The sequence below is a fragment of the Corvus cornix genome, chromosome 1 (assembly GCF_000738735.6).
Source record: "Corvus cornix cornix isolate S_Up_H32 chromosome 1, ASM73873v5, whole genome shotgun sequence".
NCBI classification, from domain to species: Eukaryota; Metazoa; Chordata; class Aves; order Passeriformes; family Corvidae; genus Corvus; species Corvus cornix.
The window spans coordinates 117662447-117683172 of record NC_046332.1 but is presented as its reverse complement, the minus strand read 5'-3'; the positions used below and the strand labels follow the sequence as shown (position 1 = coordinate 117683172).

The 20726-nt window shown below is 53.4% G+C and overlaps 3 protein-coding genes across 4 annotated transcripts; all 3 read right to left on the bottom strand.

Annotated features, from left to right (window-relative positions):
* On the bottom strand, positions 1 to 2415 carry LOC104698072 (olfactory receptor 52R1-like). Its single transcript, XM_039554287.1, has 2 exons — positions 1900 to 2415; positions 1 to 1297 (listed from the first exon to the last, which is right to left on the bottom strand). The coding sequence occupies exons 1-2, from the start codon at positions 2096 to 2098 to the stop codon at positions 312 to 314; spliced, it is 1185 nt and encodes a 394-aa protein (XP_039410221.1). The 5' UTR covers positions 2099 to 2415; the 3' UTR covers positions 1 to 311.
* Positions 2416 to 4585: 2170 nt separating this feature from the next.
* Positions 4586 to 15061, bottom strand: LOC104698069 (olfactory receptor 51E2). Of its 2 annotated transcripts, none has more exons than XM_039554358.1 (2): positions 14983 to 15061; positions 4586 to 6272 (listed from the first exon to the last, which is right to left on the bottom strand). In XM_039554358.1, exon 2 carries the CDS (start codon positions 6224 to 6226, stop codon positions 5276 to 5278), a length of 951 nt encoding a protein of 316 aa, XP_039410292.1. In that variant the 5' UTR covers positions 6227 to 6272; positions 14983 to 15061; the 3' UTR covers positions 4586 to 5275. The 2 variants fall into 2 exon arrangements, with proteins under 2 accessions (XP_039410292.1, XP_010411532.2); XM_010413230.4 differs by lacking the exon at positions 14983 to 15061 and adding an exon at positions 8430 to 9498.
* LOC104698070 (olfactory receptor 51G2-like) lies at positions 9697 to 15068 on the bottom strand. Its single transcript, XM_039554328.1, has 2 exons — positions 14983 to 15068; positions 9697 to 11257 (listed from the first exon to the last, which is right to left on the bottom strand). The coding sequence occupies exon 2, from the start codon at positions 11227 to 11229 to the stop codon at positions 10255 to 10257; it is 975 nt and encodes a 324-aa protein (XP_039410262.1). The 5' UTR covers positions 11230 to 11257; positions 14983 to 15068; the 3' UTR covers positions 9697 to 10254.
* Between the last annotated feature and the right edge of the window lie 5658 nt (positions 15069 to 20726).

The window sequence follows — 20726 nt, the reverse complement described above, 5'->3', positions numbered from 1 at the left end:
CTCCTGGGAGGGGTGAACACTGCATTCCCAGTGGCATAGAAGTCAGACTGAATGTTCTTATGCCAAGTTTCATCACACAATGGGTGAAACCTCCTGGACAGTGATAACAGAGGAGAGAATCAAGTGATTTCTGCAAGAATGGATCTCTTAAACTCCAGGTAGGGAGGGAGGCTCCTCCCTGAATGGTGCCGGTGTTATCTCTCATTCAGTTTCCCTGCAGCTGCAGTAAATTATGAGCACAGTCTGAGTCACACACAGAATCATAAAGGTTGGAAAAGACCTTTAGGATGATCGAGTGGAGTCCATCTGGGTCAGGTTCCCTTGCGCTGGAAGAGTCTGACCACCCTGTCCCAGAGCTTCTTTGTTCTCACCCCATACACAATGGGGTTCAGTGTGGGGGGCACGAGCAGGTACAGATTGGCCACCACGATGTGGACGGGGGGAGGGATGCCCTGCCCAAAGCGGTGGGCGAGGACCGTGAAGAGGGCAGGGGTGTAAAAGGCCAGGATGACACAGACGTGGGACGTGCAAGTGCTGAAGGCTTTCAGCTGGGCCTCTCTGGATGGCAGCCTCGCCACCACACGCAGGATCATGGTGTAGGACACAGAGATCAGCACCAGGTCAGTCCCTGTCACCAGGAGAGCCACGAAGAGCCCGTAAGTGACATTGGCCCTGGTGTCCCCGCAGGCCAGCTTCACCACGGCCATGTGCTCGCAGTAGGAGTGGGCGATGATGTGGTGCTGGCAGAAGCGTCTCTGGTGGACCAGGAAGCACGTGGGGCTCACCAGGAGCACCCCCCGCACCAGCACCAGGCTCACCAGGGCCACCACCACGGGCCCCGAGAGGATGGTGGAGTGCCTCAGTGGGCAGCAAATGGCCACAAAGCGATCCAAGGCCATGGCTGAGAGCACGCCCGACTCCACCGTGGAGAAGGTGTGGATGAAGAACATCTGAGTGAGGCAGGAGGGAAACCCAATCTCCCCGAAGCCCAGCCAGAAGATGCTGAGCATTTTGGGTAGTGTGGAGGTGGACAGGACCAGGTCAGTGAAGGCCAGCATGGCCAGGAAGAGGAACATGGGCTCATGCAGGCTGGGCTCTGCCTTGATGATGAGGAGAAGGGTGATGTTCCCCAGCAGGGCGACGCCATACATGATGCAGAAGGGGAAGGCAATCCAGAACTGCTCCTCCTCCAGCCCAGGGATGCCAATGAGGAGGAAATAGGGAGGGTGGGAGAAGGCAGTAGAGTTCAGAGACATGAACCCTTCTTGGCTGTGGCCTATGCTGAGGGCTTTCTGTCCTGTGGAAAAAAAAAAGCATCAAACCCTCTCGACCTGACCTGGCCAGTGGCAGAGACTGGCGTGACAGTGGGTCTGCAAGCTCAGATCTCCACCTCAGCCTTTGGCAGCTGCTTGCACTGGGCCAGGAGAGCCCCTGTGAAATAAATGTCCTGGCAGCTTCCACTGGAACTGTCCTGTCCCTGCTGTGGGGTTCTGCTGGAGCACACTGGACTCCTGGATAAATTGAACAGGAAGATGCCCGAGGTGCACACTTGCTGCTGCCCAGTGTCCACAGGGTGTCCAGCCCAGCAGACCAGAGGAAAGCTGGTCTGCAGCAAACCTTCCTGAAGTGTGGTTAGTGGGAAGACGAATCCTTGTCACCAGCCCCGGAGCTCTAAGGACATTTGACAGCACCGTGCTGCTCATCAGTGTAAACTGAGGTGCCAAGTGCTCGTCTTGGTCAAGAAACACCAATTTCAGGGCAAAACGTGCCAGTGTCACAGTGTGTGACAGCCCCCATCCCCTGCCCCACAAGCCTGTGCTCCAGTGCTGCCCGTTCCCCCCCAGAGGAGTGGGACTCACGCGGACCCTGCACATTGCTCAGCTCGTTTTTCCCTGATACCTGGGAGAAAGGATGCCTTGAAGAGCCCTGCAGAGCAGATCAGGCTGATGTCCCCGGCCTGCCAGGAGCCTTTGGAAGCATTCCCGGAGCTGATGGAGACCTGCAGGTAGCAGAGGGATGAGCAGTGTCCCAGAACAGAACCAGGCTTTTCCTCCCCGAGGCTCTGATGTAGCCGAGCTGGGCTCTGCTCCCGCTGCATGTGGAGACAGATGTCACACTGTGACCGTCCCAGCCTGTCCCAGCACGGCCACCAGTCACCAACTGGAGCTGGGCTGTCAGGGCCACGCTGGAAACCTCACAGATACTTTGGGCTCGGGGTCACCTGCACTCTGGGGACATTCCCCGTCTTTTCCATGTGGCTTTAAACATCCTGGGAATCGAAAGTCCTGACCATTTTCTTCTTCGCCTCCTTCCTGGCAGCTGCCTCTGTTGATGGTGCTCTACCTAAAACTTCATTCTTCTGTGGAGAACACAGGGGCAGGGAACAGAGCTCCCAGGCAAAGGCGATGGGGGACGGGAGCGGGGCCGCCCAGAGGAGCGATGGCACCAAAGCCCTTTGTGCACAGCAACAATCTGCTGCCCCAACCCTAAATACTCAGCCGCCTCCGCAGGTCCCGAGGGGGGACTCTGCTCCGCAGAGACCAGGGATGTTTTTCTGCCTGGCACATCAATCCCAGCAGGGAGCTCTGCTTCTCCCCCGCTCCTTCAGGATTAATTAGCGACTGAAGTCAGAGAAGGCAGCAGTCTTTAACCCCCTCAGTGCCTCAGCCCCTGTGTGTCCCTGTTGCCTCTATTGCCACCTCCAGGCTCCTGTGACTCCCAGTCCTCTTCCCACCTCTCCCATCCTGCTTTTTCCTCCCTCTCCTTGTCTCAACCCTTCCCTTTTCAGTCAAATGAGCCCAACTCTTTCCAGCTAAGCTGGACCATCTCCATCTCTGACTCTGGTGCTGCTCATGGAGGAGATGTGGGTTGGGTGTCCCCATGCTCTGGTTGAGGTTTTCCTTCTGCAGCAGGAGAGGTGGCCTGGGGCCTCAGCATTGGGCATTCCAGAAGGAAAGTGGTTGCTATACTCATTGGCAAAGCCATGTGCCAAGGAAGCAGCCATGTTCTGTTCCCCAAAAAAGCAACACTCCACGATGAAACTTTGGAAAACAAGATGTGACCGAGTTTTTATCTGCAGCCAGGAGAAATCCATCATGCCTTCCTGCTCCGAGGCTCTATTACTCCCTGAGAAAAAAATTAGTAGGAAATACAATACAGCATTTCCAGGCTGGTTCATTCATTTTTCTTTATTAATTTTTTTCTCAGCACAAGAGGAAAAAAAGGAACATATGGGGAATGAGCAGGAGCCGTTTCTCAGTGCCATGGCTACCTGAAAAGGGTTTAGACCCATAATGCCTCTGAAAAATTCATTCACATTTCCCAAATCATATTAGGCAGGTACAGATTGTTTTCATTTTTATGAGATTTTTTTTTACCCTTCTAAGCTCTATTAAACCAGAATATGCCAAAAGTGACAGGGGACAGAATTGACTCAAAGTCCCAGATGAGAACTGTTTGTAACTCGCCTAACTGAAAGTATTTATTTTGAAATAAATTGAGGTTGAATTTAGCAGAAAAGGCTATACCAAGACTGAAGCTGTACCAGCACAGACTACAAAAACAAGGCCCGTTTTACTCTCAGCGTTAGCTGGCACTTGGAAGAAACTGCACCAAACTCCAGCAAACACTGCAGCCACTGGAGGCCCTGACAGTCTTTGGTGAGATCCCTCATCTAAAACCATGGACAAGAGCCCCTGAGTGCAGCACTTGGACCTGTCCTCTGTCCTGGAGCCCCAGGAGCGGCTGAGGGAGCTGGGAAAGGGGCTCAGGCTGGAGCAAAGGAGGCTCAGGGGGGACCTTGTGGCTCTGCACAAGTCCCTGACAGGAGGGGGCAGCCGGGGGGGTCGGGCTCTGCTGCCAGGGAACAGGGACAGGAGGAGAGGGAACGGCCTCAGGCTGGGCCAGGGCAGGCTCAGGGTGGACAGCAGCAGGAATTTCCCCATGGAAAGGGAGCTCAGGCCTTGGCAGGGGCTGCCCAGGGAGGTTTGGAGTGCCCATCCCTGGAGGTGTCCCAGGAAGGGCTGGAGGTGGCACTCAGTGCTCTGGGCTGGGGACAAGGTGGGCATGGGGCACAGCTGGGCCTGGCTGGGCTGGGAGGGCTTTTCCAGCCTCAGGGATCCTGGGATTCTGGGATACTAAGGAAGACACTGGTGTTTGAGAGCACCTGGGTCTCCTGAGGGAGTGCAGATCAAACCAGTGCTGCTGTAGTTCCCTGAGAAAGGTCTGGGCAGGGCTTTGTGCCACCCCCTTGTGCAGCAAAAGCACCCTGATCAAATGGGAACTCACCCCGGGCACGTCTCCCGGAGGGATCTCAGTGGCTGCTGCAGTGGGAACTGCGAGCACATCCCTGGTCTCACCTCGAGAGTGGAACCACAATTCATGATAATGAGAACAGTGAGAGAGGCTCCCATCAATCCACACAAATCTCTCCAAGGGGTGCCAGAGGATGGTGCCAAACTCTGTTCAGTGGTTACAGTGACAGGACTTTAAGAATTCCCAGTGTGGAATCAAAGGTATGAAACACCCTTGTCTTGGAAATGAGACTTCCTTCAGCATGGAATCATCACTGACATTTATAACTTGCTTATTTTTTTCCCTTGAGATGTTGTCATTTTATTGAATACAATTATTAATTTAAATTATTTTTACAGTTGCTACCAGTAACTCTGAGTCCAAAGTTTTCCCACAGCATCTGCTATGAGGATGTTGAGGGGTCTTGACAGAGCACACAAGAGGTCAGAACAAGACCTCAGAGGTGGAAGTTCTTCTTCTGAAATGCATTTCTGCATCTGTAATGTCACTTTGGACAGGCTTCCTGTAATTTTTTTACTTAGAGAATGCTGCTACATGCAAATTTTCTGGCAAAAATTTTGGAATGTGAATGTGCCACATGTGAAAACAATGAATTAACTAAATCATCCCAAACCATCCAGCATTTGCTCTGCTCTCCCACTGTTAGAGGTGGGATGGGAACCAAGAGGTGCAATGCTGGGCCATCTTGATAAGTTTGCTGAGTCACTTTTCCTTCCTTGCAGAACCTGCCAGGTTGGGCTTGGATTTAGATCATTGCAGTCATTTCTCTCTAAGTTTGGTGAGGGCAAACACTCTTGGAAGGAGTTTACAATCAGGAGTTTACAATCAGGAGTTTACAATCAGCTTTTGCCTGGTGGCAGCACCTCAGAGCACACGGACAGGACAGTCCTGCACCACAGACTCTGAGTGTGAAACAAGATGAGCCGGCGTGAGGACACAGGGGACAGCGGCCGAGCCCAGGTCACCGGGGAGTTCTGTCACTAACATGAATCAAACTCAGGATCCTCCTCTGGATCTGCTTGGTCCTCACCCCGTAGATGATAGGGTTGAGCACAGCGGGCACCAGGATGTAGATGTTGCCCATGATGATGTGGACCAGCGGAGCCAGGTCCTTCCCAAACCTGTGCACCACAGACAGCCCGATCAGGGGCACGTAGAAGGCCAGCACCACGCAGATGTGGGCGATGCAGGTGCTGAACACTTTGAGCCTCTCCCTCCACGCCGCGAGGCGCAGGACGGCCTTGAGGATGAGGATGTAGGAGAGGCAGATGAGGACGGCGTCCAGCCCCATGACCAGCAGGATGGCAGTGAGCCCGTACACCATGCTGGGGGTGGTGTTGGCGCAGGCCAGGTTCATCACGTCCTGGTGCAGGCAGAAGGAGTGGGACAGCACCCGGGAGCCGCAGAAGGGAAGGGGCAGGAGCAGCAGAGGCAGAGGCAGGAAGAAGAGCACTCCTCTGGCCATGGCCAGCAGCCCGATTTTGGCCGTGGCGGCGTTGGTGAGGATGGCAGCGTGCCGCAGCGGGTGGCAGATGGCCACATAGCGGTCCACGGCCATGGCCAGCAGCACGGTGGACTCGATGGCCGAGAGCGTGTGGATGAGGAACATCTGGAGCAGGCAGGCGCCGAAGCCGATCTCCCTGCTGTCGAACCAGTAGAAGGAGAGGATGCGCGGCACAGTGGCCGTGGCCAAGGCCAGGTCGATGGCAGCCAGCATGCAGAGGAAGAAGTACATGGGCGCGTGCAGGCTGGGCTCCATCCGCACCACCAGCAGCACCGCGCAGTTGCCCGTCACCGCCAGGATGTAGGCAGAGCACAGCGGGATGGCCATCCAGGACTGCACGGCCTCCAGCCCCGGGATGCTGGCCAGGATGAAGGACGGGCTGAGGTCAGAGCTGTTGGAGAAGGGCATGGCCCACAGGGCCAGGGGCACTCATGCTATGCCAGGGCACTTCCTGCTGCAAGGGAAACACAAATGGGATTTTTTATAAACCCTTTCCCACGGCTTGGGATCCCACAGGGCCATTCCTGGGATTCTCAGAGTTGCCACACTGATGCAGAGAGCTCGTCTCACAGTTTTTTACCCCATTACGGCTCTATGCAACAACATATGCAGTGACAAAATGCTGACATTTGAGTTTGAACAGGAATTGCCTGAGTTCTCTAAAAGGCAGAACACTGTAAAATCAACCTGTTGAAGAATAAACCCATCAGCTGAACTTGTTTGCTTTTCTTTTTAAAGGACAAAATTAAAAATGATAACAAAAAGCCCAGCAGATTTTCAGTGCTTTCTGTAAAACTTCAGTGCTGCTTGATGTTTTCTGTATGTGCCGTGGTGCCCTGTCAGAAATGTGCTCAGTGAGGCTGAAGCTGGCGGTGCTGCCTCCCACGGCCCAGCCCTCCCCAGAACAGCACACAGGCACAGGCAGACATGAATCTTTCAATCTTCTTTTGCACATACAAATTGGATTTTCATCTTATGAAAAACATGTAGGGAAAAAACAGAATATCTGTGGAAAAAAATAAACAGATTATTCACCTTATTCTGTATCTGTGGATTTTCCAGGAGTGCTATGATCCAAGGATAATGGCCTGGAGGTACATAAAAGGTTACATACCTGGAGGTATATTTTAGGCACCTGTCTAATTTCAGGCACCAAGCCAGTACCTGGCTGTACCTGTGCTGCAATAAACCCACCATCCCTCCAGCCCTGGATGGACAGCACAAGGTCAAGCACATAACCTGAACTTTCTGGTTATTCCATGCAAATCAATGATGCAAAGTGCTTTTATGGCAATCTCTGCAGGTTATTAATGGAGTTATTTTAAAAGTAATGTTGGGTTGTGAAACATGGGGGGTTTTATTGCACATCTGTGGTGAAGGCTTAAAATACCATCAGGTTTATTCTCCTGATGTGGGGCTTTTCCATCTCGGATGTATAACACGGAGGACTCACATTGTAGCTTTTTATACCCGATTTACACACAGCGTGGGAGGGCTGTTGCTGTCACTGTGCCCAAAATCTATTCCAGGGATGACGCTGGCAGCGAAGCACTTGAATTAAGACACAAATGGAATGAACACGGAGCCTCAGTAATCACCAACAGGTACTGAGACACCTCAGCTGCCAGCCCTGACGGAATCACCGGTGTCTCACTGGAAAATCTCTGCCCCTCTGATCATTTCCCTGAGGGAATGGGGTTGTGAGACAGGCACCGAAACAGTCCCTGATGCTTCAGTTCATCTCTGATTCTCTGGCACCAATAAATGTACCCAGGTTCTCAGAAGTGGCTCAGGATCTGGTACTGCTGGTGGGCAGAGCGGGTGCTGTGAGGGCCTGGGTTTCTGCAGAGATGGAAACTGGATCCATGTCTTTGAAACACCAGTAAATGCAGATTTATTTTCCTAGGAGGATCCAAGCAGCAGCCCCAGCAGTAAATCACAAACTCACAGAATCAGAGAATCACTGAGGTTGGAAATCCAGGATCATGGAGTCCAACCTTTGACCAATCCCCACCTCATCAAAGAACCATGGAATGGTTTGGGTTGGGAGGGACCTCAAAGCCCATCCAGTGCCACCCCTGCCATGGCAGGGACACCTCCCACTGTCCCAGGCTGCTCCAAGCCCCAATGTCCAGCCTGGCCTTGGACACTGCCAGGGATCCAGGGGCAGCCCCAGCTGCTCTGGGCACCCTGTGCCAGGGCCTGCCCACCCTCCCAGGGAACAATTCCAGCCCAATATCCCATCCAGCCCTGCCCTCTGGCACTGGGAAGACATTCCCCCTTGTCCTAGCACTCCAGGCTGTTTTCCAAAGTCCCTCTCCAGCTCTCCTGGAGCCCCTTTAGGCCCTGGAAGGGGCTCTGAGGTCTTCCTGGAGCCTTCTCTTCTCCAGGCTGAATGATCCCAGCTCTCTCACCTTTCTTCTTCTTTTTCTTTCTCTTTCTCCTTCTCTGCCTTCTCCACCTTCTCCCTCTTTCCCTTCCCCTTCCTCTCCCCTCAGCCTTTATCTCTCCCTCTCATTCCCCCTCCACCCTGCTCTCCAGCTGTGCTCACAGATGTGCTGATAAATCCGTCACACTTTGCCCTCCAACTCCCCCCCAAACACTTTCTTACTGTGGCAGAGGCGTCTCAGGCTTTTTGTTTCAGAGCCATTTTGGAGAACAGCTGCAGCTGGGAAGCACAGACAGCCAGGGATGAACTCTGGAAGTTTTCAGAGTGGGAGCAGACTCAGAATCTTCTCAGAGTTCTCAATCATCAATTTCAGAATCCTGTGTGAGGATGCTGCAAGCCAGGCCTCCCTCCAGCTCTTTTCTCTTAGATGTTGTTCCCTTATGTTAATTTTCCCTGCAAGCTCAAGTTCAGATCAGAGATATTTGAGCAGAGCCAGTCCCCAGTGCCAGTGGGAGCTGCTCCCCAGGCTGAGCTCCTGGGGGCTGTTGGCGTTTCACCCTGGGCAAGGGCCCCTGGGGACACACTGAGATAATGAGCACAACACAGAGCAAACAGTGGCCTGGGAATCCTCCCCTTTGGAATCTTCCCTGCCCTCTTTCTGGTTTTTTATGAAGCTGTTTCTGCATTATTTTTTCTCTCCATTTTTTTCTCTCCAGCTCCTGCACATGTGGAGCAGAATAGAAAGAAACTGATCTGGGCTGGTGAAGTGCTCAGTGTCAGGCAAAACCAGGCCAGTTCAGGGATGGGATCCTGTCCCAGTGCCTTTGCTGCTTTATCCTTCCAAGATAAACACTGACTGTTGCGTCTTATTCTCCACTGTGCTCAAGACTGGCCTAAATATGGTTTGAGATGAACAGAACTACAGCTCTGCAATTTGGAGGAATTTACAACTGGACGTGGCACTCGCTGCTCTGGTCTGAGTGACAAGGTGGGCATCGGTCACAGGTCTGGGAGGGCTTTTCCAACCCTAGTGGTCCTGTGATTCTATTCTATGATTTGGGGCCATTTTATTCTGTCTGTGGGAGGACAGGGGCCAGGAGAACCACGAAGCCTTTCTGCGTGCCTGGCTGAGAGCCAGCCTCCAGCAGAGCAAGGAGATGCTGGGACATGCTGTCATCTCCCACCTGGGGATGCCCCTGGAGATCTCCTCCCACCCCTCTGAGGGGCACAGCCAGCACTAGCAGGCCTCATATGGAAGGCAGCAGCACATGGTCCTGGGTGTCAGGAAGTTTAGCCATTCCTACAATGTTTCTGAACCCCCTTTTTTTTTTGCAAGAGAGTTTCCACCCCACCAGACCCCCAAGCCCATCCAGACACACCTGACCCATACAGTCCTGCCCATCTGCAGCACACCCTGAAGATTTTAGGCAACTCCAACCTAATACTTCTGCATCATAGAGACAGAAAAAAGGCTTCGTCAAATCTCACGACCTTTCACAACGAATAGATGGATTTTATTGTGGATGCTGCACATACGTGACATTCAATGCAGAGCAATGACTGGGACATTAATTAGACTTGGCAAGCTGGTAAGACTCAAAAACATCCACAAGAGATGCAAAAGCAGCTGTTTTCTGACTGGGGATGGGCACAGCACTCCAGACACATGGATGATGGCTGAGAAGGGCTGAAAGCACCCTGGGCCCCTCAACAGGACCCAGTGAGGAATGCTCTGTGCCCAGCCTGGATGGATCCTTAATCTGGGGGTGTCTGCAGGAAGGCAGGAAAGCACCATGCTAGGACAGAACATGAGAGTTCACAGCTCTGGGTTGGGGGACAGCATCCCAGTGGATCTGCCGTTCTTTCCTCTGGCAGTGACCTGCATGGATGGAGCACCAAGAGACCAGTCCACCAGCTCTGACTGGGAAACCAGGCCAAGAGCTCTGACTGAGAAACCAGCCCCAGAGCTGTGACAGAGAACCCAGCCCCAGAGGTCTGACACACAACCCAGTCCATCAGCACTTTCTGGCAGAACTGGTGGAGGAAACTACCAGTCAGATCCACGCTTCCTGCGCAGGGCCCTGAGCAAGGCCTCCCGCATGTGGGTGGATTTTATGCTGTAGATAACGGGGTTGAGAGCAGGGGGAATGATGAGGTAGGTGTAGGCCACCAAGGTGTTAACGAGGGGAGGAACGTTCTTTCCAAAGCGATGGATCATGGACAGTCCGATCATGGGGATGAAGAACACGAGGACAGCACAGATGTGGGAGACACAGGTGTTCAAAGCCTTCAGACACTCCTCCTTGGTGGTGAGGCTGACGACGGTTCTGATGATGAGGATGTAGGACAGCACGATGAAGATGAAGTCCATCCCCACGGTGGATAAGAGAATGATCATCCCGTAGAAGACATTGACCTTTATATCTGCACATGCCAGGTTCATGATGTCAGGATGGAAGCAGAAGGAGTGGGAAAGCTCTGTCTTGCCGCAGTAGGTCAGTCTCTTGAGCAGGAAGGGAATGGGAAGGAGCGAGACCATCCCTCTCAGCACAATGGCCAGGCCTATCTTTAGGACAGTGGTTTTGGTCAGGATGGATGGGTGTCTCAGGGGGTGGGAGATGGCAATGAAGCGGTCAAAGGCCATGGCCAGGAGCACGGAGGACTCGATGAAGGACAGGATGTGGATGAAATACATCTGGGTGAGGCAGGCGTCGAAGCCAATCCTGCGCACATTGAACCAAAAGAGGCCCAGGGTGGTGGGCAGGGTGCAGAGAGCCAGGCCCAGGTCAGTGACCGCCAGCATGGACAGGAAATAGTACATGGGCTCATGCAGACTTTGGGTCTTCCTGATGATGAACAGGATGACGCAGTTCCCCAAGAGAGCAGTGAGGTAGAGGGCACAGAAAGGGATGGAGATCCAGGGGTGAAGGGCTTCCAGGCCCGGGATGCCCATCATGAGGAAAGCTGAAGGCTGATAGAAGGAGCCATTGAATTCCCAAGGGCTGTGTGAGTCATGCTCCATCCCAGCTCAGCTCTCACATGGCCTAGACCTAAAAGAAACCAAGAACACAAACTCCACATAGCGGGACCCTCCGCTAACAGAGGAGCTGCACATCCCTCCCCCTCCCCACCAGCCTCTGCAGGGATCCCCGTGATGTTTGGGAACAGTGTCACATATGGCTACGCTCTTGTTTACCAAAATGAAGGAAAAGGATGGACATTTCTTCTTGAAAAAGAGAAAAAAAAGAAAGACTTTAGAATGAAAAGGAAAACATTCCTGGGGAGTGCTACTATTTCACAGTCGTCCCCAAACTCCAGAGTTTGAGATGCTCTGTGGAGTGAGCAAACGCCTTTTCTATGATCATCCCAACCATGACCAAGCTGCTAAGCCAAGGCTTCTTTTTTATGCCAGCTGGAGATCAAAAGGCGTGAAAATTGTGAAAATTTAACCCTGACACTTCTTCTTTAGGAAATCAACACTGGAAACAAATGCAAAATTTGTTGGCACTGGCACAGGCTGCCCAGAGAAGCTGTGGCTACCCCACCCCTGCGAGTGTTTAAGGCCAGGTTGGAGCAGCCTGGTCTAGTGGAACGTGTCCCTGCCCACAGCAGTTGCTGGAACAGGATGGGCTTTAAGGCCCCTCCCAATCCAAACCAGTCTGGGATTCCACAATTTCCAGCAGAACAGAGAATCAGCCACTCAGACCCTCCTGCTCTCAGCTCAGAAGATGGTTCCCAGGGCAAGGTGGAATTTCAGCAGTTCTCACACCCAAGCCCTGCTCATTTCACAATCTCACTGCCAGGTGGAGGGGAATAAATGAGCCAAACCCCATGCAGGCACAGGCTCTGTGCGGTGTTTGTAACAGGCACACACCAGGCAAAGCACAAGATGTTCCAGGTTCAGAGCCCTGGGGAGGATCCTGGGAAAGCCTCTGGGTCCCAGCTGGAGGCGAGGGGCACATGGGATATGGTGGGTGTTTCAGAGAGGGATCAAGGGCAGGAGGGGAGTGAGGCCTTGGCAGAAATCTGTGCCTGCTCCAGTGAGCTCAGCAGGATGTCACTGAGACAGGTGGCGGTGGAGAATGCCCTGGAATAAGAGATCCAGGAAAGAGGCTTGTTCAGCCTGGAGAAGAGAGGTTTGCAGGCATCCGGCAGCAGCCTTCCCCTAGCTCCAAGCAGGCATCGAGGAGGCTGGACCGGGATCTTCACAGCAGAGCACGGAAGAAGGAGGGGAGGCAACAGGTGTAAGTTGAAAGGAGGGAGGTTTAGACTGAATAAAATGAGAACTATTTCCCCATCAGACATCGGAGCAGGTTGTCCAGAGGTTGCACATCTCCATCCACAGAAGTTTTCAAGACCCAGCTGGACAAAGCCATGAGACCTCCCAGCCGGCCCTGCCTTGAGGCAGATGTTGGACTAGAGATCTTCGGAAGTCTCTCCAATGTGAATTATCCACTGAACCTCCAAGTCTTGGCACAATCCAGGTTCCTTCATTTCCTGTGACAATGCTGGAGAGGCTGACAGGGTCCCTGAGCCCCTCAGTTGACAGAATGACCCACTGGGTGGGTGGGGGAAAGCAGCAAATGTGCAAGACAAGAGCTAATTAAAGCAAAAAAATATTTGTGACTTCAGTCTTCCTGCACCTTCCACAGGATACAAAACTCAGGCCACAGAGTGCCTGCATTATGAGCCAGAGGGTTTGCTGTAACACAGCTCATGTTTGAATAACACACATTCTTCCATGACGTATTTCTTAGTTTCCTAATACGACTTTCTTCACTAGATTCTCAGCTTGAGAGTCCAATGTGACAATAAATCCTGAAGCTCAGCAAGGACAAACATCTTCCTGCTCCAGGGCAAAAGCAACACATAACTGATGGGACCTGGGGAAAACCCAAAATCATTTGATTTTCTCCAGGCAAGGCAGAGTCCCGTGCTGGTATCAGAATCACCCTGACCTGCAGCCCTGCTGTGTCAGGTGCTGAAAGGACAATCTCAGCCCTTCCTCAGGAGAGCCTGGGCAGCGCGTGGGGGGCTTGGGCAGGGGTGGGCAGCTGGTGCATCCCCTGCTGGTTCCACAGAGCCTGATGGCACCAAAGGGACCTGCCCGCAGGTACCTCTGGTCCTCACTGCTGGCTCAGAGCTCCCCAAAGGTAAGAGCTGCCCCTTTCTGCCAATGCAACAGCATCTGCAGGTGGGCTGCCCCTGGATCCCTGCAAGTGCCCAAGGCCAGGTTGGACAGGGCTTGGAGGAACCTTGTCTGGTGGAAGGTGTCCCTGTGCCTGGCAGGGCTGGCACTGGATGAGCTTTAAGGTCCCTTGCTACCCAGATTATTCCACAATTCTGTGATCTGAGCAGTGAAATCCATCTGCTGACTCCTGCAATTCAGTCACATCTGGAGCCTGGGTAAAAACCCTAAAAATTCCGAGTGTGCGCAGGCCTGTGTCCCTGAGCGCAGCTTCTGGCAGATATCCAGAACTCTCAAAGACATGGAGATCCAACAGTTTTCCAGGAATATGGAGGTGGATAAAGAGACTGTTAGAGCACCAAGGAAAGAAGGGACTGGTGAGAACCCCCTGGGTCTGTAGGAGATGCTTCACTTACAGCAAAAACCTTCCCTCAAACCTGACAAAAACACCATCAACTCCCAGCACAGAAAATGGCTCAGAAATATGATTTATTCACTCTGTTCCCCTCTGAGCTGCTCTGGTTTGTTATGTGCCCCAACACACTACAGATAGAGATTCCTCTCCTAGACGGTTCTACCCCTGCTTGTTTTATGTGTGTGTCTGTAAGGGATGTATATAAATATATACACACCCAATGTATGAAATGTATCAACAACCAGGCCTGCTTGTTCATGTTTAAGTGCATTTGTGTGTGTAGGTAACAGACAGCTCAACTTACAGCACGCATGTGTCTGTCACAAGACCACGGAATCACAAAACCAGGTCAGAAAAGATCTCCTGGCTGACTATCATGGGATGGCAATTGCACCTTTCTTGCGCAGCCAAGCCCTGAGGAGGAAGCAAACCTCCCATTCCTGGAGGATACCAAGTTAAAGATTCATGGCAGGTGGCTGCTGAGCCATCCAGCCCCAGAGAGGGTGTCTCCTGCTTGGTGCCCAAGGTGTTCCTGCTCCCCAGGAGCAGCCCAGCGCTGGGAGAAGCGGCCAGGCACCAGGGTAGAAGCCTCATGAGGACACAGTGCCCTCCGTTCTCCTGCCCTTAAAGCCGCCTCCTGATTTTTGCCTTTCTCCGGCTTTAATGTTCACCAATAACGCAAAATGCTGGAGTTGTAAGAGTTCTTGTCAGCCAGGGCAGGAGCAGGGCCTTGGGAGCTGGGGCTGGGGCCGGATGAGGCTCAGAAATCTGCTTCTTCCCGAAGAGGAGACGTTGCTGTTTGCACAATGGCATCGCTGCCAACTCAGGCAACCAAGTGAGGGCTCGGCGAAGGGAGCAGGGTCAGCAGAGGGACCCTGGCGATGCAGCACCCAGAGAGCCCAACTGCCTGGTGACTTTGGGGGCCAGGACAGGGACGGGCCATTCCCAGAGCCGGGACGGCGCCCCAAGAGTGGGAGAGCAGCTGGATCCCACGCAAAGCCACAGCCCAGCGACAGCCCCGCGGTGGCTGCAGCTTCCCCGGCGGCAGCCGAGATGCACCGGCCCCCTCCCTCCGGCCCATCCCAGCCGCGGGCACCGCGGGCACCGCCCGAGCGGCGCTGGGGCCAGCGCCCGGCCCTGTCACTGTCCCCAGAGGGGCTGACCGCACTCACCGAGGGTGCCGGGGGCTCTCGGGCCAGCGCAGGCGGCTCGGCCCTGTCGAGGAGCAGAGGGAGATCCCGTGTCGTGTCCGTGTCCCTGTCCGTGTCCGTGTCCGTGTCCCTGTCCGTGTCCGTGTCCGTGTCCGTGTCCGTGTCCGTGTCCGTGTCCGTGTCCGTGTCCGTGTCCGGAGGGCAGCGTTTATAACGCTGACCCTGCCCAATCACCCGGGAGCCGCGCAGCCCCGGCTCCCGTGCGCAAACAGCGGGAGGAGTGCGTGCAGTAAATGAGCGTTTCCATTTATGCTGTTCTCCCAGCAGGCAGGATTTTCTCCTGATAGTTTATTGGTGACATGTTTATGGCTCCCGGCGATTTATGGCTGGCAGTGCTGCAGCCACGGGGCTGGCAATACACATAATTTTTATTGTGAGGATAAATCTGTAGTGGAAATAATAAATTTTGCAAGAGGAGTGCTTGCAGCATCGCTCCGAGGAAATGACAGAGGGGAAGTTCTGGCTGTCTCCCTCTGACCGGTGAGACACCACATGTTTAATTAAAATCATAATATACTGCACAGTAAAACAAACTGGATATTACAAAGGCAAACACAGCCCCAGGGGTGGGCGTCCCCTCGGGCGGCCCAGGAGCTGTCTGTGTCAAGATGTGTTGTGGCAATAAGTTTATCTTTTCCCCCTCAGCTGTGGGATGGAAACTGAATTTAACCACTACTTCTGCACCTGAACCAGGCCAGGGGGAGCAAATCGGTTTGTCTCATGTGCGGTCTCTGTAGAAAATGCAGCCTCTGGCCCTAAAAGACACTTGTGCAGTTGTAAACCCATCTGTGCTGGGGCACTGCCCTCCATGGACACCAGGAAATTCACAGAATCCCAGGATCACTGAGATTGGAAAAGCTGTACTAGACCACAAAGTCCAACCTGTGTCCAAACTCCACCTTGTCCCCAGCCCAGAGCACCGAGTGCCACATCCAAGCCTTCCTTGACCACCTCCAGGGATGGGGTCTTGTAAAGGTTTTCACATGGGAGGACAGAACAGGCCTGAGGATCGTCCTCAAGCTGTGCCAGGGGAGGCTCAGGGTGGACAGCAGCAGGAATTTCCCCATGGAAAGGGAGCTCAGGCCTTGGCAGGAGCTGCCCAGGGAGGTTTGGAGTGCCCATCCCTGGAGGTGTCCCAGGAAGGGCTGGAGGTGGCACTCAGTGCTCTGGGCTGGGGACAAGGTGGGCATCGGGCACAGCTGGGCCTGGCTGGGCTGGGAGGGCTTTTCCAGCCTCAGGGATCCTGGGATCCTGTGAAACCATGACCAAGCCTCCACCCCTTTTCCTTCCCTCCTCGCCATCCCTTCCCACACTCCTCTGAGCACTGACCCCCTGAACTCTGCCCTGCAGAGTCAATTTATGAGGACTGACTGGCTCAGCCTCAAATCATAAACACTTCCAGCAGAGACTGCCGGGTGCCAAGTGGTGGCTGTGCTCACCCCCAGCTGGGCTCCTGGGAAAGCTCTTGTTATTTTCCTAAAGATGGGAAAATAGATGAAAGCTCCTCACACCCCTCCCCACTCACAGCAATACCCACGTGTCTGGAAAAGGGAATTAAGCAGAAAACCAGCAAGAGTGGCTTGGTGGGGGCACAGTGTGGAGCCACCCCTGTGGGAAGCTCAGTGTGGGCAACTCTTGAGGCACAAATCAGAGGAATTGTAAGACTTGGAGCATATCTGGTAAGATGAAATAATCTCACACTGCGCAATACGTGTGTGGGTGATTCAAGCAAGCTGTGGCTGCCCCATCTCTGGAAGGGTTCAAGGCCAGGTAGGAGCAACCTGCTCTAGTGAAAGGTGTTCCTGCCCATGGCAGGGGGTGAAACGGGATGGGCTTTAAGGTTCCTCCCCACCCAAACCAGTCTGGGGTTCTACTCTACTGAGCAAATGAAACGATCCTACATCTTGCCATCCTGCGGCAAGAGTGGCTATTAATGGCCATTTAGGAAGGTCATTTGCAGTTTATCATTCCCTTGGCACATGTCCCAGCACCTGGCAATCACTTCAGAGGTTTCCTGAGCAGGAGACAACACCTCAGCCACCGTGTTTCATAGAAAACAAAGAATCTCTCACCTATGAACTTGTCTGATCATTTTACATATCCTTTGGGATCCCACAGCATCCAGCAGTGGAGAGTTCCATAATTCCATTATAAGCTCATTTTAAAAAGTATTTTTTTACTTGATTAAAATCACAGGAAGATTGGGGCTGGTGGGGACCTCAAATATCTATTTATAAATATTCTTTAATATATCTTTAACATGCTGACGTTTTCAGTGTGTGTTCTCCCCTTCCTGGTCCACATAGTGTGAGTAAAGCTGAATAATGACTCCATATGGATCGTCTCCTTCCCATTTTTTATCTTACAGACCTTTCCTGTATTGCTTTATTGTCTCTGCTCAGGGCTGAAAGTTCTTTTTTTGACAATCTCCATTTCTACAGGAGCTTCCTTGGAGTGGTCAGGCTGATAGATTGGATTATTGTAGGTTCCTTCCAAGCAAATCTTTCCCTTTCCCTTTCCGTTTTCTCTCTCTGCACAAGTCCCTGACAGGAGGGGGCAGCCGGGGGGTCGGGCTCTGCTGCCAGGGAACAGGGACAGGAGGAGAGGGAACGGCCTCAGGCTGGGCCAGGGGAGGCTCAGGGTGGACAGCAGCAGGAATTTCCCCATGGAAAGGGAGCTCAGGCCTTGGCAGGGGCTGCCCAGGGAGGTTTGGAGTGCCCATCCCTGGAGGTGTCCCAGGAAGGGCTGGAGGTGGCACTCAGTGCTCTGGGCTGGGGACAAGGTGGGCATGGGGCACAGCTGGGCCTGGCTGGGCTGGGAGGGCTTTTCCAGCCTCAGGGATCCTGGGATTCTGGGATTCATCATCTTATGAACAACAGGGTGACCTCAACACTGACCATGGAAAAAATTACAGAGGGACATGCTTCCACTCCAGCCCAGGCTCCTTCTTTCCGCCTGCACAGCTGCAGCTCATGCAGAGGTGAGGGCGCTGGGGCAGTTCTGGGAGAGAAATGGTGACTTTAATTGAAATCACCACAAACAAGTGGAATCAGCCAATTTCCTGTGCTGCCCTGAGCGACACAGAAGAGCTCTGCGGCCCCCATGCCCTATCCTGCTCAAGTGAATGAGCTCTTCAGGGGCAAACATTGACACAGTTAATGCCTGAATTGGTCCATCAGGGAAATAACCCAACGGGAGGTTCAGAAAATGCAGAGGGCACAGGCAGTGAGGCTGTATGGGCAGCAGACTCCACTTTTAGTGTGCGGGATGGAAAATCAAACAGTCCCAGAGACATCTGCAAACACTGGGTTTTGCTTGCCCGTATCAGAGATGGCAGAGAGGTTCAGAGGCACAGCCTGGGTGCCATGGGCTGAAATGCAGACTCAGAGCAGACACGTCCAGCATGTCCCAAACGTCCACCAGGCAGGAAAGTGCTGGCTGAGAGCTGCAAAGGAAGGAGATCTAAAACTCTTAGAGAGTGTCCGAAGGAGGGACAGGAGGATGGGGAAGGGTCTGCAGGGGCCACCCGAGGTCACCTGGTCAGCTCAGCCTGGAGGAGGCTGAGGGCAGAGCTCCCCGGGGCTGCAGCTCCTCCCGAGGGGCAGCGCAGGGACAGCTCCGATCTCTGCTCCCTGTGACCTGACAGGACCCAGGGAGCGGCTGGAGCTGGGCCAGGGCAGGCTCAGGCTGGAGAGCAGGGAAAGGTTCTTCCCCCAGAGGCTGCTGGGCACTGCCCAGGCTCCCCAGGGAATGGGCACGGCCCCGAGGCTGCCAGAGCTCCAGGAGCGTTTGGACAGCGCTGCCAGGGATGCCCAGGCTGGGATTGGTGGGGGGTCTTGTGCAGGGCCAGGGGTGGGACTGGGTGATCCCTGTGGGTCCCTTCCAGCTCAGGATATTCTGTGATTCTAACTAACAACTGGAATGCAATAAATTTACCCTGATGGGGAAGGAATGTCAGGCAAAGCTGTGAATCTCCTGCTGCTGGATGGTCCCAAGGAGAGCAGTTCCCAATCCCCAAACTCGGCACCACGTGTGGGGACTCTTGGACAAACGTTGTTCCTGAGGGGCTTCCTCACAGCCGTGGCTGGTACCTCCCCGAGCTCCCCATGCCCAGCACAGCTCCACCAGGGACGGCTGGCAGGGGAGAGGGCATGGAATTGCCTGCGGAGAGACCGCTGCTCCGCCAAAGCAACAAAACTTGTCACTGAAAAGCCCCCTTTGATTTCCAGTGCATTCCCAGGTCCCCAAAATGGGCCAGATGGATCCAGGTGATTGCCAGGGATAGGGACAGCTATGGTCTGCTCTGCAGGAGGATTTCCTTCCTAGAAAGAATTAATTTAAGGGTTTCCAGGTTGCCTGGCCATGTCTGGATCAAGGAGGCAGGGTTGAGGTGCATGAGTGCTGCATGAATTTCACATTTTTCTTCACCCTGTTTCACAAGGTTTAAAGATACCGAAATTCCAGAATATAGAGTCATAGAATCCCAGACCAGTTTGGGTTGGGAGGGACCTTAAAGCTCACCCTGTTCCACCCCCTGCCATGGGCAGGGACACCTTCCACTAGACCAGGTTGCTCCAAGGCCTGTCCAGCCTGGCCTTGAACACTGCCAGGGAAATAAGTCTGAAAAGGTTTAAAAGACTCTTTGTTTTGATCTCCTCAACAGATCTTACGTTCTTTAGTTTGAAGTAGTTTCATTCTCATAAGGCCAAATGTGTCCATTGTCCTTTATCACTCTGATATAATGGGATTTTTGGAAAATACTGCACCAGGCATCTCACTAACAGCGCAAGGAAATGAGGGCAGAGCTGTGAGGAGAGGCAGTAACGAGATTATGCTGCAATTCTGCAATGATTTCTTCAAAATAAATCACTGGGATGTCATCAAACTGGTCAAAATTCAATCTGGCAAAACATTAGCAGATGATTCTGCTTCCAGAAGGGACGGGAGAAAGATCCAGGGGAATTTGTAACTGGTACATGAGCAACTGTGATGCTGAGTGATCTCAGAACCTTGAGCTGCTCATGGATAGATGGGTTTGTGTTCTTATCACAGACCAGTTTTATCTCTCAGGGGGGACCTTGTGGCTCTGCACAAGTCCCTGACAGGAGGGGGCAGCCGGGGGGGTCGGGCTCTGCCCGCAGGGAACAGGGACAGGAGGAGAGGGAACGGCCTCAGGCTGGGCCAGGGCAGGCTCAGGGTGGATATTCGGAAAATTCCGTCATGGGAAGGATTGTCCAGCCCGGGCACAGCTGCCCAGGGCAAAAGCTGAGGGTTTATTTCTGCATGACCTACAGAGCTATAAACACTTCCCATGGTCCCACCCACCAGGGGAAACCTGAGACGAAGCGTTTGGGATCTGGGATGTGGGTTTGGGGTTAGGATTTGGTATGAAGTTTCCTTGTTTGAACTGGCAGAGCATCTCAGCTCACCTTAGAGCAGATGAGCTCCACAGCTCCAGGGACCACATCGAGCCATCCCCTCCTGCCATGGGAACCTGGACTTCACAGGTAGCCCCATGTTTGAGACACTCAGTGCAGATCTGGGGAAACTCCAAAGCTGCATTTTGGGAGGTTTTCCTCATCATTTGAAAAGCCCTATATCCCTCTATAGTGTCCCACATCCCATTTCATTCTGGCCTCACTGATGACCTGCTGCGTTCTCAGGGCTGAGATTAACACATGGAATCTGTTCACCCGGAGCCCAGG